General features: G+C 33.6%; 3 protein-coding genes across 7 annotated transcripts; 1 reads left to right on the forward strand and 2 right to left on the reverse strand.

Moving 5' to 3' along the window:
• Positions 1–241: 241 nt before the first annotated feature.
• On the reverse strand, positions 242–2,081 carry LOC103489283 (3-ketoacyl-CoA synthase 6). The gene has a single exon (XM_008448376.3). The coding sequence runs from the start codon at positions 1,954–1,956 to the stop codon at positions 466–468; it is 1,491 nt and encodes a 496-aa protein (XP_008446598.1). The 5' UTR covers positions 1,957–2,081; the 3' UTR covers positions 242–465.
• A 3,837-nt stretch (positions 2,082–5,918) lies between these two features.
• On the reverse strand, positions 5,919–21,789 carry LOC103489281 (uncharacterized). Of its 5 annotated transcripts, none has more exons than XM_008448374.3 (16): positions 21,527–21,789; positions 20,532–20,639; positions 20,307–20,441; positions 19,110–19,467; positions 18,809–18,891; positions 18,427–18,565; positions 18,034–18,306; positions 17,400–17,915; positions 16,284–17,170; positions 16,105–16,190; positions 15,803–16,021; positions 15,130–15,258; positions 14,198–14,557; positions 13,789–13,904; positions 13,320–13,425; positions 5,919–6,265 (listed from the first exon to the last, which is right to left on the reverse strand). In XM_008448374.3, exons 1-16 carry the CDS (start codon positions 21,632–21,634, stop codon positions 6,262–6,264), a joined length of 3,627 nt encoding a protein of 1,208 aa, XP_008446596.2. In that variant the 5' UTR covers positions 21,635–21,789; the 3' UTR covers positions 5,919–6,261. The 5 variants fall into 5 exon arrangements, 4 of the variants coding, with proteins under 4 accessions (XP_008446596.2, XP_008446597.2, XP_050947034.1 ...); XM_008448375.3 differs by lacking the exon at positions 5,919–6,265 and having other exon boundaries at positions 13,135–13,425; positions 17,400–17,726; positions 17,841–17,915; XM_051091077.1 differs by lacking the exon at positions 5,919–6,265 and having other exon boundaries at positions 13,135–13,425; positions 18,866–18,891.
• Positions 9,765–11,863, forward strand: LOC127151431 (uncharacterized). The gene is made up of 4 exons (XM_051091079.1): positions 9,765–10,131; positions 10,220–11,029; positions 11,103–11,221; positions 11,301–11,863. The coding sequence occupies exons 1-4, from the start codon at positions 9,765–9,767 to the stop codon at positions 11,751–11,753; spliced, it is 1,749 nt and encodes a 582-aa protein (XP_050947036.1). The 3' UTR covers positions 11,754–11,863.

Below are 21,789 nucleotides of genomic sequence, written 5' to 3' on the forward strand. Positions count from 1 at the left end.
TCTGTCATCCACCATGGAATATTGTAAAAGATTCAAATGATGAAGATAAGATAAAACAACAAGTTTTATAACTTTTTTTTTTTTTTTTTTTTTTGTTCCTTCTACTTCTGAAATTTTTGGTTTTGTGAAACCCCAAACCAAACTACAAATGGGATCATACATTAAATTCAATACAAACACAATATTAATTCCATCTATGCAAATCCATTTAGGATTAAGAAGAAGAAAAAAGAAAGAAAAAGAAAGAAAGAACAAGTGGAAATATATGGTGTCACAACCCATAGACAAATGAGAGAGTTTTCATATAGATAAATACATCACAAAGGAAGCAAATTTGGCAGATGATTATGCTAAAACCCCAAAGTCCATATTTTTCTTTTGTTTTTTTTTTTTTGTTTTTATTAAATCTTTTTGTTCTTTTTGGGTGTTATTTCAAATTTTTGTTTTTGAATTTGTGGAATTTTCTTAGAGTTTGACTACTTCAGGAATGTGAACGGGATACCTGTCGATGCAATCAGCCCATGGCCCATCGACCGGAGTTTTGATTGTTTTGTTGCATTTCCAAACAGCACTGTTGCATTTAAACCCACTCCCGAATGCAATTTGCCAAATCCGATCTCCTTTTCTCATTCTTCCTTTAGCTTCAATGTAAGCTAATTCGTACCAAAGTGAAGACGACGACGTATTTCCCCACCGGTGAAGTGTCATTCTAGAAGCTTCCACGTGCTCTGTCGATAGCTGTAGGTTCTTCTGAAGTTCATCGATCACCGCCCGTCCACCGGCGTGGATACAGAAATGCTCAAACGCTTGTTTGAAATCTGGGATGTACGGCTTCCATTTGGGGTTGAAGATTTTCCGGCCGATTAGAGTTAAAAGGAAAAGCAGCTGCTCCGACGCTGGAAGAACGAGTGGTCCGATGGTTGTAATGTTGGATTTCAAAGCTTCTCCGGCTATAGCCATGAGATCTTTAGAAAGTGAAATCCCGACTTTACCTTCTTTGTCTTGTTCCTCGAATACGCAACGGTACGCTTTGTCGTCGGCTCCTTTGTGAGTTCGTACGACGTGAACCAATCGGTATTTGGCTCGACGACGTTCGGACCGGCGGTTCGAGAGTAGAATCGCGGCACCGCCCATACGGAAAAGGCAGTTAGGGAGGAGCATGGCTCGCTCGTTTCCTTGGTAATAATTAGGTGTAATAATTTCAGTACTAACCACCACGGCGTTTGAATTAGGATGAACTTGAAGCAAATCACGAGCTAAATCAATGGAGATCAGCCCTGCACTGCAACCCATCCCCGACAAGTTAAAGCTCTTGATATTACTCCGAAGCTTGTATTTATTAATCACCATAGCCGAGAGAGACGGAGTAGGCGAAAACAAACTGCAATTCACGATCAAAATATCTATATCTTTGGGCTTCAGCCCTGTTTTCTGAAACAGAGCATCCATAGCAGAGAAAATGACAAGCTCTGCTTCACCTCTAGCAGCTTCCATGGTTGGTTTAGGAGGGATGTAATGAATAGCAGGAGGCAAACAAGTCTCCTCTCCAAGACCAGAACGCTCAAGAATCCTCATCTGAAACTCAACGCTCTTGGGGTTGTCTTTAAGAATCAAACGGGAGTGTTCCATGAAAGTAGAGAAAGGGACTCTGCAAGTAACAGGGGGTTTGAAGCAGGCGTAATCAACGAGGAAAATGGTTCTGGGTTTGGACATGAAGTAGACAGTAGCAACGAAGATGATGAAAAAAGAAGAACAGAGGATTTGGATGAGATCAAAATGGAGAGATTTCCAGAGATTGAGAATTTCGTCAGGACCCATACGAAGAACCTCAAGGAAAATGGCAAGCATAACAGGGATGAGAGTGAGAGTTAAAATGTGGTTGACGAGATACTGGTAGCCAAGTTTGACATACTTGAGCTTAACGGAGGTAGAGAAATCCGGCAAGATAGGAGGCATATTGAGAGAAATAATTAGAAGAAGGAAAAGAGAGTGAATAAAAGAAAGGTTAATGAGAGAGAGAGAGATAGATGTAAGAATGAATGGGAAGGAAAAGAAGAGATATAAAGAGAAGGGAGGGAGGCAGGGCAATGAAGGAGGCAGATGAGGCGATTAAATGAAGCACTTCACGTCACTCAACGCCCACTTAACTTTTCTATTAATTCAATTTTTTCTTTTTTCTTTTTCATAATATCTTTATATTTTAATTCAAATCATTTCATATTCCATACACTAACCCTTCTATCCCATATTAAATCTTAATCTTATACCCTTTCTATCCTATATTCAGTCTTTTCATACACTTCTTAACAATCCATATTCTCATTATATCCTTAAAAAAAAAAAAAAAAAAAGATTTACTAATAAAAATATAATATAAACATATATTTTTTATATAATTTTTCTAAAAAAATATTACATTTTACTAATATTTTAGTCTAAAGTTTTGTCTCCATATTTTAAACTTTGTTCATCATCCATTTTGATTATTTAATTAAAAAGAACTTGGAACATAAAATTAAAAAAAAAAAAAAAAAAAAAAAAGCCCAGAATGTTGGAGTATGAATACACTATAAAAATTAATGGTTTTTCTTTCTTTCTTTATTTTTCTTAACTTTTTCAATATATCTATACAAAAATTGAGACTTCAATCCTTTTTTCATCATCAACTTTTTTAACCATTTAAAATTAGTTTAACTATATATATAAAAAATATATATATATATATCAATTTTGAGTTCATAATATTAACAATTAACAATTGAAATAGATAAAAAAAAGTTATTAGAGGAAATATAAAGGTTTATATTTTTATTATTAATTTGGTGTTTTTATAAAATTGTGCATCCCAATCTCGACCTCAAAATAATTATTAAGGTTTTGCAGCCTCTGTATTTGGAGAATTATGGAAATTGGAACCTCTTCCTGACGAGAGAAAGAGTAAATGGAGGTATCCAACAATATCAACATTTTAGAGGATATTTTTCTTTTTATAAAACATAATTTTCTTCCTTTATATAAATAATATCCATGATTTTAGCTTTTTGTCTTTTAAACTACTTTGTTGCACTATTGAAAGTCTTTCGTCTACTAATTAATTTGTTGCGGCGTTTTCCTAATTTATGTATATCCTCCTCCACCTTTTTTCTTGCCTTTTCCTTCCATTATTAATTATCTCTAAATAATTACAATAACTAAGCACTTTTTTTTTTTTTTTTTGTTATAAAATCTTTCTTAAATAATATTGAACTTTATTTTTATTCGATTATGTTTTAATCTATTTAGGTATATTTCCAACTACCTAAATAACCTTCATTTGTTATTGTAGGTGAAAAAAAAAACGGACTCTTGATTCTTTCACATATAATATATTTTAGAAGAAATAAGATTACGAAGGTTTGAATACCGAATCAATCCCTCAATCACATTCATAGTAAATTTAATTACATAGAGATAATATATGTTTGAATCTTCGCTATCATATATTTGGTTAATTACAAAATAAATATGATAATAAAGTAGGAATGGTGAATGGAATTGATTTAATTAATTCAAAGTAAATCACTTCGTCACTTGTGTCCTTCCCCATGATTAACTATAGCACTGATGGTTTTCTAATATATATATATATAATCAACGCTTAAAGAGTTCAATTCTTACTAAAAAAAAAACATTGGAAAGTTGGAAGATTAGATCATCTACTTTTAGAATAATATTAGTTGTCTTATCCACAAGACTATGCTAAATTTGCTATTATATTTACCTAATTACCTTATACCTCAAGAATGAGTGACACATATAAACATAGCAAAGTTTGTCTAGTTTAGGTAGTTGTGTCTTTGACCATTATATATTAGAGATTTGAATCACTCGCTCTGGATGTTTACACTGATATCAATTTCTTTTTGCAATATGTGAAGTGAGAAAATCGAACCTGTAACTTTAAAGTTGATAATATATAAGTAGAATACTAAATGAGCTATTCATTTTGGCTATTGATCTAATTACTCCTGATCAAAAAGTCATACCAAGATCACAAACGATGAGTTTGTAGCTTTTATTGAAGTAATATTTTTGCTCTTAATTTTAATTTATAAGATTGTAATGCAAAAATATGGGATATTAAACAAATGTTTGTTACTTGTCCTTATCGTAATAAATTTTGCAATAGTCAATTGAAAATACTTTGACTACTAACCAATAACCAATATTTATTCAACTTGTTAATAAATATACCCTTAAGGTTCAATTTTCTCAATCCACCTTCCATACCCATATTTAAGATATAGTTTAAATGTAACCATAAAAAAAATACTTCTTTTCATATATTTAGTTATCTTATAGAAAATCTTAATTATTACTAAATCTAAACATAGTGTAGTGCATATAAAACATTAATTATATATGATCATATGAGTTTATATATAGAAATTAATTTTTTAATCTTCCCCGTTTTAAGTATTTGATATTTTAGTCGAGAAGTCACATTTTGTTAATTAGTTGAAATATGTTCGATGTGTTGATATGATCAAAATTATTTTTATATAAACCGTATATGTATGAACCGACAAGTATAAGAATTAAATAAGGGCCATGTGACATGAATGTATCCACGAGCATATTAAAACGACATTGTACACCATTGTTTGACCTATATATGTGGGTCAAAATTTCACATATATTTATTTTCTGATTTGAGAAAAATTATTGTAAGGAACATCAAATGAATATTTATGTATTTAAAATTTTTCATTATTTAGGAAATAATTGGTGACAATAGTTTGAATCATAATATTTGGGACAAAAGAAAAACATTTTTTTAAGAATAAAATTATAAAAAAAGAAAAAAAGAACATGAAATATTATGAATGTTAAGAATTTTGTTTGCATTGTTGTCCCATTTTTCAACTATACACAATTCATTAATAATTTCCTTGTTTTGGCAAACCTAATTCTCCTAATATGTATATAAATTGTCTTATAAAATATGAGAAAATTAAGTGTATATATATATATATATATATATATATATATATATATATATATATATATATATATATATATATATATGTATAATATGTATGTATGGTTATTACTGTTATTGATTATATGCATAGTAATTAATTAACAACAAACTAAAAAAAATGATGAGAAGTGTTGCGAGAAAATATTAGTAAAGTTTTAAGTGAGGTTTAAACACTAATTAAATGGGTTATTATGGTTTATGAGTTATAATATAGTTTTTTCTTAGGGTTTAAACTATTTTGTTTGGGATATGAAAAAAAGAGGAAGAGAAAAAATTCGTAGAGAAAATAGAAAATGTGTTGTAAGTAATAATGTGTAATAAACACCAATATTTTAGTTGAAGCTTCAAACGTGATGGGGTAGACTATAATAAAATACTTTCACGATTTGAAGTTGAGACACAAATACCCTTTTAAATCTATCCTACCAAACGTAGATATTTATCTTATTCACTATAGATTTTAGGATTTGAATATCATAAAGATCAATTTGATTGTCCAATAAGATAACAAAGTGTATTTTTCCCATAATTTTTAATGGTATAGTTGGTTTAATTACTGGACTAAAATTTTCAAGATAGATTATAATTGACATTTGAAAACTTTGTACGAACGTTGTGAGCTTTCTTTGAATTTCAAAACATACCCCATTTAAAAAAGTTGAGTGCGTCTATTTTTCTAATTAATGTAAAATATTCACACTAAAATCATAATAGTATATTTTTTTTTCTGCCAAAAATCCTTAGTAAATGTTGGAAAATACATTGGAAAAGCTTTTTTTGATAAAAAAATTGTGTTTTCAACCTCAATGTATGGATAAAGTCAAGAGAATATCTGTCAACGCCATAACAAGTAGTGTCGACATGTAAGATATCCCTTGACACCTTATATACGATATCATAAAATCGCACTTGTCAATAACATATTTATGGTGTCGATAGCAAACATATATGTTGATAGTGTTTCTACTAGTTAGCAAATCTCCTCCACATGAGGAGACTTGTCTAGCATTTCGAACGATACTGCTTGAAGAGACTTTCAACGCTTCTAATAGCATATCAATAACTTTTGCGTTGTTGTCGACATTTCTATTCTACTTGAGGAGAATTTCAGTGCTTCTAACACCATGAGAAAGTATCTGGTAGACTACGACTTTTGTGTGATGGCAAATAATCTGTGCATTTTAAGTATGTTTTCCCTTCTTAGCAAAATCTAGTGTCTGTGCATTGAAAACACCAAATCACCTAATAAATACAAAATTTAATTAGATTAAATATATCAACTCAATAATTAATGTGATCAATCAAAATTAACTTATCAAAAACGTAAACGATAAGCATACAATCTTCAAATACGATTAGCATTCAAAACCAACCAATAAACTTATCAAACAAAACAACTATACACTTCAATTCATCTAAACTTAACACTCATAAATACAAGAACTACTCAAAACTAAAATTAATACGAAACTTATTATAACAAAATGATGGAGATCCGTATGAGAAAGTGCTATCAAAAGTTCAAATCTCACGAGAAAATTGTTGAATTTGAAAACGCAAACATTTTTCTAAACGAAAAGTATAATATTCTCCTTCATTAAAAAAAAGAAATAAAAGAGAATAAAAAAAATAAAAAAGATATATTTGGAAGGAGATAAAGTTAATATATGTTAATCATGAGCAAAAACTTTTGAAGATAGCTTTGAATTTGGAAGCAGTTGACTTGTGTGTGTGTGTGTGTGTATCATCACATTATTGAAGATAGACAACCAAAAGAACAGCCAAATATTAAATGTGCAACAAAAGACAAAGAGAAAAAAGTAATAAATCACAATTTTCTTTTTCTTTTTCTTTTTCTTTCTCTGTTTTATTTTAAGTTATTTTTTGTTTTATTTTATTTTATTTTGTTCTTTTTTCTTTTTTATATAGAAATCATTGAATATGAGTTATTTTCTAATATTTGAAGTTTACATTTTTTTTACCCAAACACCTTGCCTTCAAAATCAATCTCAAATCTACTTTTTTTTCTTTTTGGTAGATCTCCCCAATTCGTATAGTTAAGTTGATAAATTAGAAGTGCGGTTAGAATATATTTTCGAGTATTTTAATTTATAAAAAAAATTAAAATTATTAAACACTTAAAATATTTTAAAAATAATCCATCCAAACAAGCTCCAAAAAAATAGTTAGAATTAAAGATGGAAAAATTGGAATAGTTAAGAAAATGAAACTTAGGAGATAGATAAATTTGTTAAAACAAAAAAAAAAAAAAAGAGCACTTAATTGCATTCCCATTTACAATCACCTTCTAGTCTCATATTCGCTATTTTGAAAACCTTAAATCTAGTTTTTTAAAATTAAATTTTATTGAAATTTATTAAATAATAATATTTTTCAAGTAAGAAAAAAAAAAAAAATATATATATATATATATATATATATAGGTAAATTTAAAATACTAATCAAGACAATTTTTATTTTTCTTTCTTAATTAAATTTAAGGATCCACAAAATAAATCGAACCTATGAAAACTACGATGAATTAAAAATTTCGTCATTAAATTCAAATCTATATACTTAGGTATTGAATTTCATAAGGATCGGTCTTGCAATAATAATTTTGGTTTTTAGAGAAGAAGACAGAGAGTAATAATAAAATTTTATTTTTATTTTTATTTTGTAAATTCAGAAACAGTATTTAAAACTGTCGACAAAAGAGGACACGTGTTGGAATCACGTGTCGTACAGCAAGACAATGGAAAAAGAGAAAGGGCGGAGTTTGTTCGTTGGTTTGGTTTGAGGAAATTAAATACAAGTAGGATGGAGGGAGACGTGGGGGATAATGATTGGTCCAAATAGGCAAAAGCAATAAATAAAAAGGATTGATAATTTGGAGGAGTTGGACCAACCAGCGGCCAACTGGCAACTACCAACCCGATCCCAAAAGCCCACTCGGCTCTTCTCAATGCGTTTTTCCCTATTTAATGTTTTTATTATTGTGATTATTGCACCAAACCCAATCAATTTTCTCCACTCACTCCCTCAATATTCACTACCCCCCCCCCCCTATTTTTTTTATCCATTCATTTATTTTACTAAAATTATGTCCAACAAAATATTTAGTTTACATAGTTTTCAACTTTAATTTTAGTTATTTGTTTATTAATGTTAGAGGATAGAGGAGGAGGGGTCGGAGGGGTAAGGTGAGTGAGTTGAGAGTGTATAAGCCCAAGAAAGCCTAGGAGTCCGTGTGTTGGCCAAAAGGAGAAAGTTAAGTCTCCATTTTCGTAGTTGATTTATATCCTTTTTCACGAAAGGGGTAACTGGGCTACCCCCAGTGTTTTGAAAGGCGCGTTGAGGCGCGCGCCTAGGCGCAAGGCGCACCCCCAGCGCTTCTCTGTGGGTAGGCGAGGCGCCGATGGAAAGGTGCGGCTGAGGCGCGCGCCTTCCTCAAGGCGCCGTTGGCGCAAAAAGCCCACAGGCGCGGGCTTTATAACGTGGGCTGGGCTTAATTATAAAAAACAAATATTTACCTATTTTAAACCTATTTAACTTTTACTTAATATATTTACCTAATATATTTACCTAGTACGTGTAACGTGGCTGTGAAGAAACGAAACGACAGCTCGGCTCGACTTGAAGATGAAGACAACGAAACGATCGACTGCTGCTTTGTTTTCTTCTTCTTCTTAAAGATCGACTGCCATTAAAAATCTTAATAAAAAAAATCCTAAGGTGTGCTGCTCTGTTTTCTTCTTCTTCTTTTTCTTTTTCCTTTGGTGCTGACTGCTGTCATTAAAAAAAATCCATTCTTCTTCTTCTTCTTTTTCTTTTTCCTTTGGTGCTGACTGCTGCCATTAAAAAAAATCCATTCTTCTTCTTCTTCTTTTTTTTTTTTCCTTTGGTTCTTTTCCTTTGGTTGTTTTCCTTTGGTGCTGACTGCTGCCATTAAAAAAAATCCATTCTTCTTTTTCTTCTTTTTCTTTTTCCTTTGGTTCTTTTCCTTTGGTGTTGACTGCTGCCATTAAAAAAATCTATTCTTCTTCTTCTTCTTTTTCTTTTTCCTTTGGTGCTGACTGCTGCCATTACTGTTGTGCTGCCAGCCTCCCATTACTCTGTTTTTTGCCATCCAATCTTCTTTTTTGGTGCTTCTTTTGCTGCCATTAGATTACTATTAAAAAACATGGCTGATGAAAGTTCTAAAAAAGATCCAGCATGGAAATATGGTCGATTGCAAAATGAACAAGATATAAATACGTTTGTCTGTGGATTTTGTTCGAAAGTAACAAAAGGAGGGGTGTATCGATTGAAACAACACCTCGTTGGTGGTTATAGAAATGCCATAGCTTGTAAAAAATGTCCGGATCATGTAAAGGAAGAAATTAGAGATTACATGTCCAAGAAAAAGGAGATCAAAGAACAAAGAAATTTGATTGTGGACATTGATGTACAAGATTACGGTATGGAGGATGAAGATGAAGGGAGTATTAGTGTAAATAACAGAGCAACATCAAGTGGCTCGAGCTTGAAGAAGCCAAGACAAAAGGGTCCAATGGATGCATTTTTTACTCCCAATCCAGAAAGTGTGGTTCAAAATAGAAAGAACGACAAAGGAAAACAAACTTCGTTGAATGCGGCGTACAAGAAGGAAATGAGGGAGCACACCATCCAAAGAATTGCTCGATGGTTTTATGATGCATGAGTGCCTTTGAATGCTTGCACATATGATAGTTTTGCCCCTATGATTGAGTCAATTGGGCAATTTGGTCCTGGATTGAAACCACCAACATATCATGAGTTGAGAGTCCCATGTTTGAAGAAGAAATTAGAAGCAACAAATGAGTTGATGAGCAGCCATAAAGCAGAGTGGGCTAAGGTTGGATGCACTGTTATGGCTGATGGGTGGACCGACAGAAGAAATAGGACATTGATTAACTTTTTAGTTAATAGTCCTAAGGGCACCATGTTTATTGAGTCCATCGATGCTTCATCTTATGTGAAGGATGGAAAGAAGATGTTCGAGCTACTTGACAATTTTGTAGAGCGCATTGGAGAAGCAAATGTTGTACAAGTAGTTACTGATAGTGCCTCAGCAAATGTGATGGCAGGTAAGAATGTAAACTATTATGCTATTAGGGAGATTGTTAGATTTAGTGAGTTCTATGCTAAATGTATACTTATTTTCTTTGTTAATAGGGAGATTGTTAGAAGCAAAGCGACCACAATTGATATGGTCTCCATGTGCTGCTCATTGCTTAGATTTAATGTTGGAGGATATATACAAGATCTCCAATATTCGCAAAGCATTGAAAAGAGGCATGGAGATTAGCAACTTCATCTATGTTCGTCCTGGATTATTAAACATGATGCGACGATTTACTAACCAAAAGGAGTTAGTTAGACCAGCTAAGACTCGCTTTGCTACTGCTTGCATTACATTATCGAGTATACATCATCAAAAGAACAACTTAAGGAAGATGTTTACTTCAGATGAATGGAAGGATAGCAAATGGAGCAAGGAGCAACAAGGAAGGCGAGTAGTTCAAACTATTTTGTTGGCTAGTTTTTGGACTACAATTGTGTTTGCTCTTAAAGTGTCTGGCCCACTAGTTCGAGTTCTTAGATTGGTTGATGGCGAAAAGAAGCCACCTATGGGATATATTTATGAGGTCATGGATAGAGCTAAAGAAGCTATTGCTAAGTCGTTCAATAATAATGAAGAAAAATACAAGGACATTTTCACCATAATTGATAGAAGATGGGAGCTTCAGTTGCATCGTCCTCTGCATGCAGCGGGGTATTATTTAAACCCGTCATTCTATTATTCGAATCCTAGCATCCAAGAGGATGATGAAATAGTTAACGGGCTCTACTCATGCATAACAAAAATGGTTGCTTCATTAGACATCCAAGACAAAATACTTGCAGAACTAAGCAAGTATAAGAGAGCTGAAGCATTGTTTGGACAACCTTTAGCAATCAGACAAAGGGACAAAATATCTCCAGGTAAATTTCAACTAACCGATTAGTCGATTACTCAACAATAATTATTTTATTAATATATATTTTTTGCCTATAGTGGAATGGTGGGATAATTTTGGACAATCAACTCCAAACTTGCAAAAGTTTGCTATTCGCATTTTAGGTCTTACTTGTAGTGCTTCTGGATGCGAACGTAATTGGAGTGTGTTTGAGCAGGTTAGCTTTCCTCTCCTTTACATGCGAATGTAATTTTGTTGATTCACTGGCAGTGACAATGACTTTTCTAATTTTGTAGCTTCATAGCAAGAAACGAAATAGGCTTGCTCAAAGTCGTTTGAATGATTTAGTGTTCATCAAATACAATAGAGAATTAAAACGTCGATACAACCTTCGAGATATCGTCGATCCCATCTCTTTAAGAGATATTGATGATAGTAACGAATGGTTGATTGGAAGATTGGATGATGATTCTGAGGAGGAGGATGAGCTGGTATTTGACGATGATATTTTAACGTGGGGTGATGTTTCAAGAGCTGCCGGAGCAAAAGAACCAACCTTCTATTCTAGAGCTAGGGCCTCAGGAGCGACTAATGTTTCATGTTCATCCTCGTCTACCACACAACCCACACCCAAACAAATAAATTTGGATGACTCTGATCAGGAAGAAGAAGATACCGATGGCTATAAGTCCAACGAAGGAGTGAATGAAGATGAGGATCAATTTAGTGATGATGAGTTTGATCTTTAGGAATGAACTTCTATTGTGTTTTGTTTTTTGGGTAGAAAACTAATATTATAATATTTTATACATTAGAGTTAAATCTCATTTCTATATTGGTTATTTACTTATATTTTATACATTGTTGTTCCTTTCAATTTTGTATGTGTATATATATATATATTTTTTTTTTTTTTATATAGTGCGCCTCATGAAAAAAAGCCCGCGCCTTTTTGTGCGCCTTGCGCCTAGGCCCCAGAGGACCATTGCGCCTTAATGCGCCTTGAGCCTTTAAAAACACTGGCTACCCCCCCAACCTAACTACCATCAACACACTGCCATCTCCATTTTTTCCCACTTTTTTAAGGGTAAGCAACTATCTAATGCTATTGCTAAGTATCCGAGCCCGTTACTTGACACTATGCTATGCTACTTGAAAATGCTACAAATGCTTTTGCAAGTCCACTCTTCTAAACATTGGGCAAACTCATATTACGCACTAAATATAATAATGAATTTATTACCCATCATAAAATAATAATAATAATGAATTTGTTTACACCACAATTTAACGTGACACCAGCAACAATTTTGTTTATAGAAAGAAGAATGTGGTCGACAGAAGAAAAAAAATCATCATAGTATTTGCCGCATCTTTAATGTATAAGTCGAAAAATGAAACAATGTAAAAGTTCAAGATTCAAGTTACATCCTATAAAACTATGGAACTACAGTAGTCCATTTATAAAGATGATTGACTTGGATTGTTTTGTCGAGTTTCAAAGTTGCTTTAGGATAATTAAACACCCTATCAAGTTGAGAGGCATATTTTGTTTCACGTTTGGCTAGGGTCGGTTTTGACCTTGGTCAAGGCCAACCATCCTCTCATGGGCCCATTTTGGTCCAAAGGTGATGCTTTGGGCCACTAACATGCACAAAACATGTTCTATTAGTTATTTTGCTAAGCTCCACGTCAAGTTTTGCTAAGCTCAACATCAGGCTTGATCGAAGCTAAACTAGTTAATTTAGCCTAACAAACTCTTTCTCCAAGGCTAGTAAGCCCCAAGTGCAATATATATCTTGTTACTTTTTTCAACCTTGTTATATCTTTTTCTTATTTCATGTTGATTATTTTTTGAACCTATAACATTGGGTCAAAAATTACATGTAACAATTATAAATTACTAGCATCATTTTGATCAACGTTAGTATTCTAATTTCTAGCCCTAAAATGAGACAACCTATTGGAGGATGAATTTAAACTTTAAAAAACTGAAAATTAGAAACGAAACTCACTAATAATTAGTGAATTCAATTGGGCATGAATTGACTAATTATTCTGTAAGATCCAAATGGACTATGCCCCCATCTAGAAAGGTTAATTTGTAGATAGAAGTTACACTAATTTTGATTTCTTTATTTCGTAGATGAATGATTATTTACATTTTATAGTTGGCTCAGATGAAGCCATGTCAGAATAAATCCAACATTTGTCATATATCAACATCATGTCAAGCACCAACTCAAAACTAAGACATTTTTTATGACAATGTTGTGCATGTAAATTTCTTGAGTGGTAGGCCATTTATGGTTTACCTTTTCGTATCTGATGAAAGTAGATATACTAGAAGCCTATTTTCAGCCGCTACAGCCACTACACCTGTCTCTTTATTGTCAGTTGCAATACAAACAACATTTGCACCTATATTGAAGAAAAAATATATGTGAGAAACTCGAGAAATTAAAACTAATAATAATAATAGCACTGGAAATGAAACTTCTTTTGAAAGAGAATGGGAAATGGCATTACTATGTTGATAAACAGATCTCATATTCCACTTCCTAACTCTTAAAAGCTTGTCTTTGATTTGTTATCGTGTTTAAACTTCACAACTGTCCAGAGAAGTATGATGAGTATTGAGTCTTTGTTTTTTTGTTTCTTCTCTCGATGAGTTGTGAGAATTATGGAAATATTTTCAGTATATTACTGGAGAAATGAACTCTTTTCACAAAGAATAGTGCACGCTAAGGAAAGCTTCAGTCACCAATGCTATAATGTAAGTACCTTTGAAACGAAGAAGAGTGGCCAATTTATTTCCTGTAGACAATTCCCAGACGTAAACTAGGCCATCCTGCGTCCCAATGATACCTCGGCCAGCTGATGCTCCAATGGCAGAAGCTCTATAAAGTGAAAAAAGATACAAAAGCTAAAACATATAACCATGCTAGAAACAAAATTAATGAATATGATGTATTCTCAGTTAGACTGAAATAAACAAGTTGCATTCTCTTATGTTAGATATTACAATTAAGTTGCATTCTCTTAACAAACTACTTACTAATTAATATCCAAGCATCTACTTTCAATCTTACTTTGGGAGTTCAAGGAGCGTTTAGAAACTGCAGAAAAATTTAATTATCTTCTGGAATTGTAAATCTATTGTTGTAAGTTTGAACTTATTATAGCACACTACCTTAAATCCAGCTCCGCACCAAATGTAACCGTATTGTTAGCAAGTAGCATTAGTTTCCAAAACTCTGCATGATTAATCTGACCGTCCATTGATAGATATTCATCTGAAACATGATAATCTGACATGGTTGAGGCAAAAAGCCATATGGCAGCGTCCCTTGGTTGAAATGACAAATGTTCCTCGGTATTTCTTGAGCTCATACTCGTTGCACACAACAGCTCTTTAACATAGTCACTTGAATTACAGTTCCTGGCGAGGTTTTCCTTTCTTTTCCAACTAAACAAACTAATTGGAAAGAATTGATTAACTGAGGCACTTGGCATATAGAACCGAGACATCAGAGCACGTTTTCGGATATCCCTAAAACAAATGAAGGTACCTTTTAGATCTAGTGACCATCCAAAACAATCGCAATATCAATTTGACTTAACCATCATATAAAGCAGTCAACCTATTCAAATCCCTATCTTAGGCCTGTTTGATTACAAGTACAGAGAAATGGTTGTATTTGATGAATGAGATAGTTTTAACAAAATTTGGTTCCTAACTGATTTCCTATATACTTTTCACTGTAGATAATACAGTAATGCCGATAAGGCACTGATCATGACCAGAACTAAGTTTTGTAAGGCTTAACTTTCGGTTTGAATTTGCAATTCTATCCGAAGACAGCATAAACTCCCACGTGAGTAAGTTTCAACATCACTAAACAACACTTACGTTTAAAAAAAAATTTTACTTCACAACATATACGTCACCTACGGCAAACCTTTGACATTCTACATTAGTTCATCTTCAGTTTAACTAGAAGAGAACACAAGCCAGGCTTACTAAAGTAATGACACCAGTACTATAACAAAAATGAAATACTAAAATGAAATGAAAATGATAATTGTACTTTATGAGAAACTTCTAACTGTCCAAGGACATACCATAAACTGAATTCACCACAACCGTTGTGCCCTACAACCAAATTGGAAAACTCTGGGATCCCTTTAAGTTCCACCAAATTAGGAGATATGTGGTCCTCGGATGGTATGATATGACTTTCCATCTGTTTGCTGCAAAAGCAGACGTTAGGCTCGAATCAGCTTTTCTCTATTATGGTTTAAGTGAAATCATTAATCTGAGCAAATGGAACTAGGTTACGGGCATAGTGCGTCATGAACAATTGCAGAGCTACCAATTGAAGAATAATAAAGCCAGGGCCAATTAACATTGTACATTAAATTTTGTTTATACCGCCAATCAAATGACAGACAAAGGGACTACCCCAACCCAAAATCTTCCCTTAAGTAATAGCCACAAATCATTAAAGAAAATAGAGCTCAAAACCATGAAAGCTTACTAATGCAGTATTCAAACGTGTTATCATTTAGATTTCAGCAATAACAATATGTATCACAAAATGAGGGGGTTCATCTTTATTGAATAACTTGAATCTAAAGTTTTCCAAATCAATAATTTGAGTAAACTACTTATGATGCATATTGATCTTGTATCAAAATTGAAGGGAAGAATTAATTGCACATTCATTTACTATCAAACATCAATTTTATATGTAGAAACAAAAATTAAAAAATGGTTAGTTCCGATGGAACACACCCCCAAATTGGGTCCATGACCCAAAGATGCAGACGGCCACCTCTTCCAACAGCAACAAGCTGATCAGGTTCACAAACCAATATACAATGTACAATGTCGGTACTTCTCAAGCTTGTGATGATTGATACGTAGCCATGTTTAACTTGCACAATCTTTACCACATTCTCTTCAAACTCACCAGATGTACATGTAGAGCATGGACAATTTATACTCCCTGTCCTGGGAATATCTTTTCAGTATTAGTTTTCATGATATTATTGTTAAAATAATACGTATTTAAAATTCATGAAAATGCTCACAACCTGCAAAAAGGTGTTCTGATGCCACCAATCAAAACAAGATAGTTCCCATCTGGAGTCAATTGGAAACCTGTTCGCTCTACTGCAATCTTGGTAACATAAACTAGAGAATTAAATCCTTCGTGCAAGGAAAGTTTAACACAGTAAATAAACTGAAGGAAGTTATAAAGATAAGAACTCACTTCTTTACCCATATAATCTTCTAGAGTTGGCATCAGTACTGTCGTGTGGCCAACCAAGGTTGGGTATCCTACCTTTGATTCTTTCATTTCCACCGTGTAAGTAATGACTGTTCTGTTCTTTTCCACCAAAAGACCACACAGAACGCATATGTGGATTACATTCTCAATGTTGCTAAGGAAAATCGATAACACAGGCAAAGGGTGCAAATAAGATCCCACTATTTTTGACATTCCTTCCGCCTCACAATAGAGCTCCACATTGCAAGAAGGATAAGAATCCTTACTGTCGTCTCTGAGGGTTGCCCCCATCTCTTGAGATAACTCATATTTATTTGTACTTAAAACGTTATTATGCTGAATCATTCCCTCGTCAATACAACCTTCCAAATCTTCCTTCAAAACAGGTTTTTCAAGAAGCCCTGAATCATGATTCTTGTTGACTCTAAGTGATGCTTCATCTAGGTCAAATGTAGGACTGTGATGGCATATTTTTTCTAATCCTGCTTCAGCCTTCATAGTAGTTTTATAACTGCAATCAATTGGAGGTTGTTCTCGAAGTGGATGTTTAGAAAGTAATTCTTTTGTTTGTTGATTTTCAGGTATAGTGAAAAGATTGGTATCGTAAGAATGTGGAGATTTTGGGGAAGACGTTTCAGCACCAAAATATTTTCGAAAGCAACTAGTATCATAAGCTTTATTGGATTGCCGTTTGTATTCTTTACCTAAATGAGACACTTTTTGAGCTTTTCTCCTACTGTACACAATGTTTGGAGTTTGAAAAGATGGCAAAGTGTTCATTCCCACAGCCTCTTGTCCTACTGTGTCTTCCTTATTTAATGCCTCTGAATATGTGGAGGTTTTTACACCTGAATCATTTGCATTTTGAGCTGAAAAAAGATGGCATAACATCAATTAATAGATTTTCATAGTTAATAAATTGGTTGTAAAGGAATTTGCACTTCAATATCAAATTTAATTAACATGAAGCAAGTCACAGAAATGCTTTTTGAGTACAGATGTAGTCTATAGCAATGGTGTTCTCGTCAGTGAATGATTGGTACTAACTAAATTGCTAATAAGGTGAAGAAGGATGTATGCATGATAACAAATTCTCACCATGCAAGAGTTGAGAAAAGGATCCACTTGAACAAGGTTGCTCATCAACATGGCTTTCTATATGGACTTTAGGAGTTTTCTTTTCAAGATATAATGGCCATCCATCCATCCTTTTGGTTTCATCAGAAAGCCCTCTACCAGAAGAGGTGCTGGGAGGACATTCGGAAGCATACAAATGATCCTCCTGACATGTTCCACGCAAATTTCCACCACTTCCATTGTCAGAGGACTTCTTGTTTCCCGTGGCTTCATGATGATTTACCAACTCGTCATTCATGCGTTCACAAGAATCAATAGGTTTCATATCTTCCTTACCTTGACCACTGTCTGCAATAGAAGAGAAGTTGCTATTAATGTTTGCATGTTCATCATGTTGCTCACCCTCATGATTGTCAAGACCGTGTTTGGAAAACTTAAGACTTGGGACAGCAGATTCGTAACTCCCACTTTGTATGTGCATGTTTTCCTGTTTTTCTCCATCTTTCTCTATAGACAATACATTTTTCGTATTTCCATCTGCAGATGAACCAAAATATATTTAAATAAAACTAAAAAGCTTGCACATGCACACATATCTAACATGTCATTGAAGTCGAAGGTTAATTACAGTAGGCACAGGTTATTTATAAATTACCACAAATAAACCTTTCCATATTAGAAGTGGCCGTCTCTTTCCTGCCAGAATTTTCCTTAAGCAGAGGAATTGCTTGTGGAAGCAAAAAAGTCATCATCGACTTCACCATGTCTTGACCTACTGAATCAAAATCATTTTTGTTGGAGCCTAAGTTTTTGTCCAATGAGAAAATCTCTTCTGGATGGGAGTCCATCACCGACTCTTCAGGTATGATGAATTCAGGCTGATTGAAATTTTTTTTTTCCGTGCTTACAGAAGCAGACTCAACAATAACTGCATCCAATAATAAAAATTTGAAATAAAAAAAGACAATATATAAATAGGCCTATGATTTGTCAAAAAAAATAAATAAATAAAATAAAATTGATAGGTCAAGAAGACCTTGCTTTATACCTGAAGTATCTGAAGCGCAATGATTACTGTCTTCAGTATCTGGACAATACAACATTTGAATAGAAGCATCTGCAATGTTACCATCTGTTTCCATTTCTCGACTAATACCTTCCGACTTTTCCATTGATAACCTATCATGCTGTATGAAGTTAAGAGCGTTTCGAACAATCACAATTTGTAAATCTGTCAAAAGGAAAATAAAACTCATTTCTCAAAATGATCTCTGCTTCTGTGGTTTATATATCTATTAAAATGTGAATAAGAGCTTAAATTTAAACAGTGGTTTATAATAAATAAAATTATTATTATTATTATTAAATTAAATTAAATTAAAAAAGCAAACGAGGAAGTTTACAAGTGAACAAAAAGAATCTAATCTCACAAGTTTATCGTAAATGGACACATTAGGAGCTGCTTGAGTGGACTCAGAGACACCAACCTTTTCTTGTACGCACATAGCTTTCTCTGAGACATGAACAAAGAAGTTAAAATTACCACGGAAATCCAAATTTGCCTGGCAACTTATAGATTCTTATCCTTTCTTTTAGACATTACATGTACTGCTGCCAAACGTTGCTGAACTGTTTTTCTTTTTGAAATAGTAAAAGAACAATCTCTTTATGTTTTTAATGAGAAGCAAACAATAAAGGAACAATCTTTAATTGGTTTATTTACATACTTACCACAAAAACCTTGATTCACTTCATTGACAAAGGCTGAGCTTAAATGCTTTGCGGTCATGGATTTAATTCTCAAACCATGATTACGTACTTTTTTTAGATTAGCACCATTAAGTGACTTTTCCATTTCAGTTCCATGACGACTCCTTCTCTTTCTTGCAGTCTTCGGTTTTTCATGGCAAGAAACTAGTGCAGCATTTTCACATTCACCAATAGTATGATGCTCAACTGCAGTCTGTGCAGATCCGGAAGCCTTATTGCATAAGTTTGAAGGAAGCGTGCCAAGTTCTGCTGTTCCACTGACATTTGCCACTAGCTCCCTGAGTAACCTCTGAATAAATGGATTTTTGAACCCAAAAAACTACAAAGGACGAAAAGAAATATAAGTATGTCACTCAATGTTCTGATATTTCTGTGATTTTGTTTTCTTTTCTTTTTATAAGAAACAAATTTCATTGATGTGTGAAATGTACAAGAAGAGGCCGAAGCCTATGCCAAAGGAGTTACAAAAGAAACCTCCAATTGATCGAGAGAGAAGAAAATTGTAAGAATTAAAGAAAGAAGTACATTTGCACCATATCATACAATATTCTGTGATTAAATTATAGCAGTTAACACCAGAAGATTAACCAATTATCTCGAAGTAAAATATTTAACTGGCCCCATTCCTGAGCAAAAAAATAAAAATAAAAAGGAGGAAGTTCATCGAACTGCTTGCACCTGAGATTTGCGTTAATTATGTTTTCTAGATAAACGCATCTAGCTATATTATTTCAAATATGTACATAGACTACAGAAGGTAAAAAGTTAATCATGGCTCTTAAGATTGAAAGAATTCAATTTCTCTTGTGCAGATACAAGAGCATTTCACTGATGAAAGTGAATTTGTTCAGTGGTGATATATTCAAAGTTCAAATTGAGAAGATAAACTCCACAATTTTACCATCCAATTGACTTGTCATTAGAACATTTACGCAAAGCTGAGTTTGGTATCAAGAATGAAAATAGTTACCACGGTTGAACAATGTAAAGAAAGTGGGAATAAAATAAAGTACCGATCAGAAAAGTGCTAGAAATTAAGAAATGTTATAGCAAGATAGAGCTCATTAGTAGTGGTCGACTCCACTGATTAAAGAGTTCCGTAGAAAAATTCAAAGCTAAGAAACAAACAGACAGCAGATTGAAAGAGAAAAGTTCTACCTCCACGCCATCAACCTTGCATGAAGACCTTTTCCCGTGCCAAATTTTAGTGTGGAGGCAGCCTTTCCTCTGAAACATATCCCAAGCAATATCAGGGGTTTGACCAGAAAATGAACTTCCATCCATGGACAAAATCTGCAAGGGCCGATGTAACCTTTTATTAAATATTTTCCAATGACACGAGAAGCAGAGATATTCAATGATTAACAGGAAGATCATACGCACCATAAATAAAGGCCCCTTTGGACCCTCGTGAACTTCCATTTTGTATTTGATCCCATTATAAGACCGAACAGCCTGATACCCAACCGGATAGGGATATCGATCTTTACCCTACACAATAATTCAATGATTACAGTAAGTCCCCATTTGAGATTCCTCATCCATAATCATCTAAATACATCTTCTCCGACTTTCTTGAAGCTCTAATGAGAGAGTCTCTTAAAAAGAAAAACGATGGGATAATCACCATTCTCAAATTTGACTCCTATTTACATCGCCGGGTTGGAATAGACACGCCTAGATAACCAATCAGTCCCACAATAATTATCCTCGGTAAATAATTCATAAAATTCAGCAAAACTACGACAAAAAAACTCCAAAATCTATATTACATTTGTAATTACAACAATCGCATGAATATAACAAAATGGCAATAGTTCAGCAAGCAGTTCGATTTGACAAATTCGCCAAGTGGACATAATTTCCCAGTCTAGATATCGAAACCCTTTATAATTGACTCTCCTGAGAGTTGCAATACACCTCATGCAATTTAGATTTACTGGACATTTGTACCAAGCCAATTTACTCCAAATCCGCACAACACAAAATGAGTTTGTCAGTTGAGCTTCGTGAAGTAGACAACTCGATCAACTAATAGTTACCGAGTCTACAGCAAAAGCCTAGCTAGATAAGTTTGGGAATCACCAAGTTGCAGTTAAATAAAGCGAATTATCAGAAAATGTTTCAAGCAACCGAATCAAAAAAAACAATACATGGAAGAAACGATGTTACAAACATCGAATCACATGTTTTCCACTTGAAGAGATAAACAAATTGTCAAATAAAACCTAGATAGATGTAATCAAAACTGCAAGACAACCAACACGATAAATGAAATCAATTACAGCAGCAAATAATAAATCAGAAGATACAGAGAGAGAGAGAGAGAGAGAGAGGAGAGAAAATCGAAAGATAAAAAAACAAACAAACAAACAGACCCTAGAACTGCTCCAGTATTTCTTATCCCAAGAACCAGTGTACAAGGATCCGATGGAAATTATCTCAAGACTAGCATCCGCCTGTTCTTTGAGTTGAGCTCTCTTCATTGGAAGGAAAAGGAAAGCACAGATAATAATCACAATAGATTAAGAATGAATAGCGGAATCCGGTGAAGAATGAGGCATGGAAGAAGTTGATTATCTGAAAACCCTCGGTAGACAGAGAGAAAAGAGCGCTCGCGCGGGAAAGAAAATTGTTAAAC

The sequence above is a fragment of the Cucumis melo genome, chromosome 10, assembly GCF_025177605.1.
Source record: "Cucumis melo cultivar AY chromosome 10, USDA_Cmelo_AY_1.0, whole genome shotgun sequence".
NCBI lineage: Eukaryota > Viridiplantae > Streptophyta > Magnoliopsida > Cucurbitales > Cucurbitaceae > Cucumis > Cucumis melo.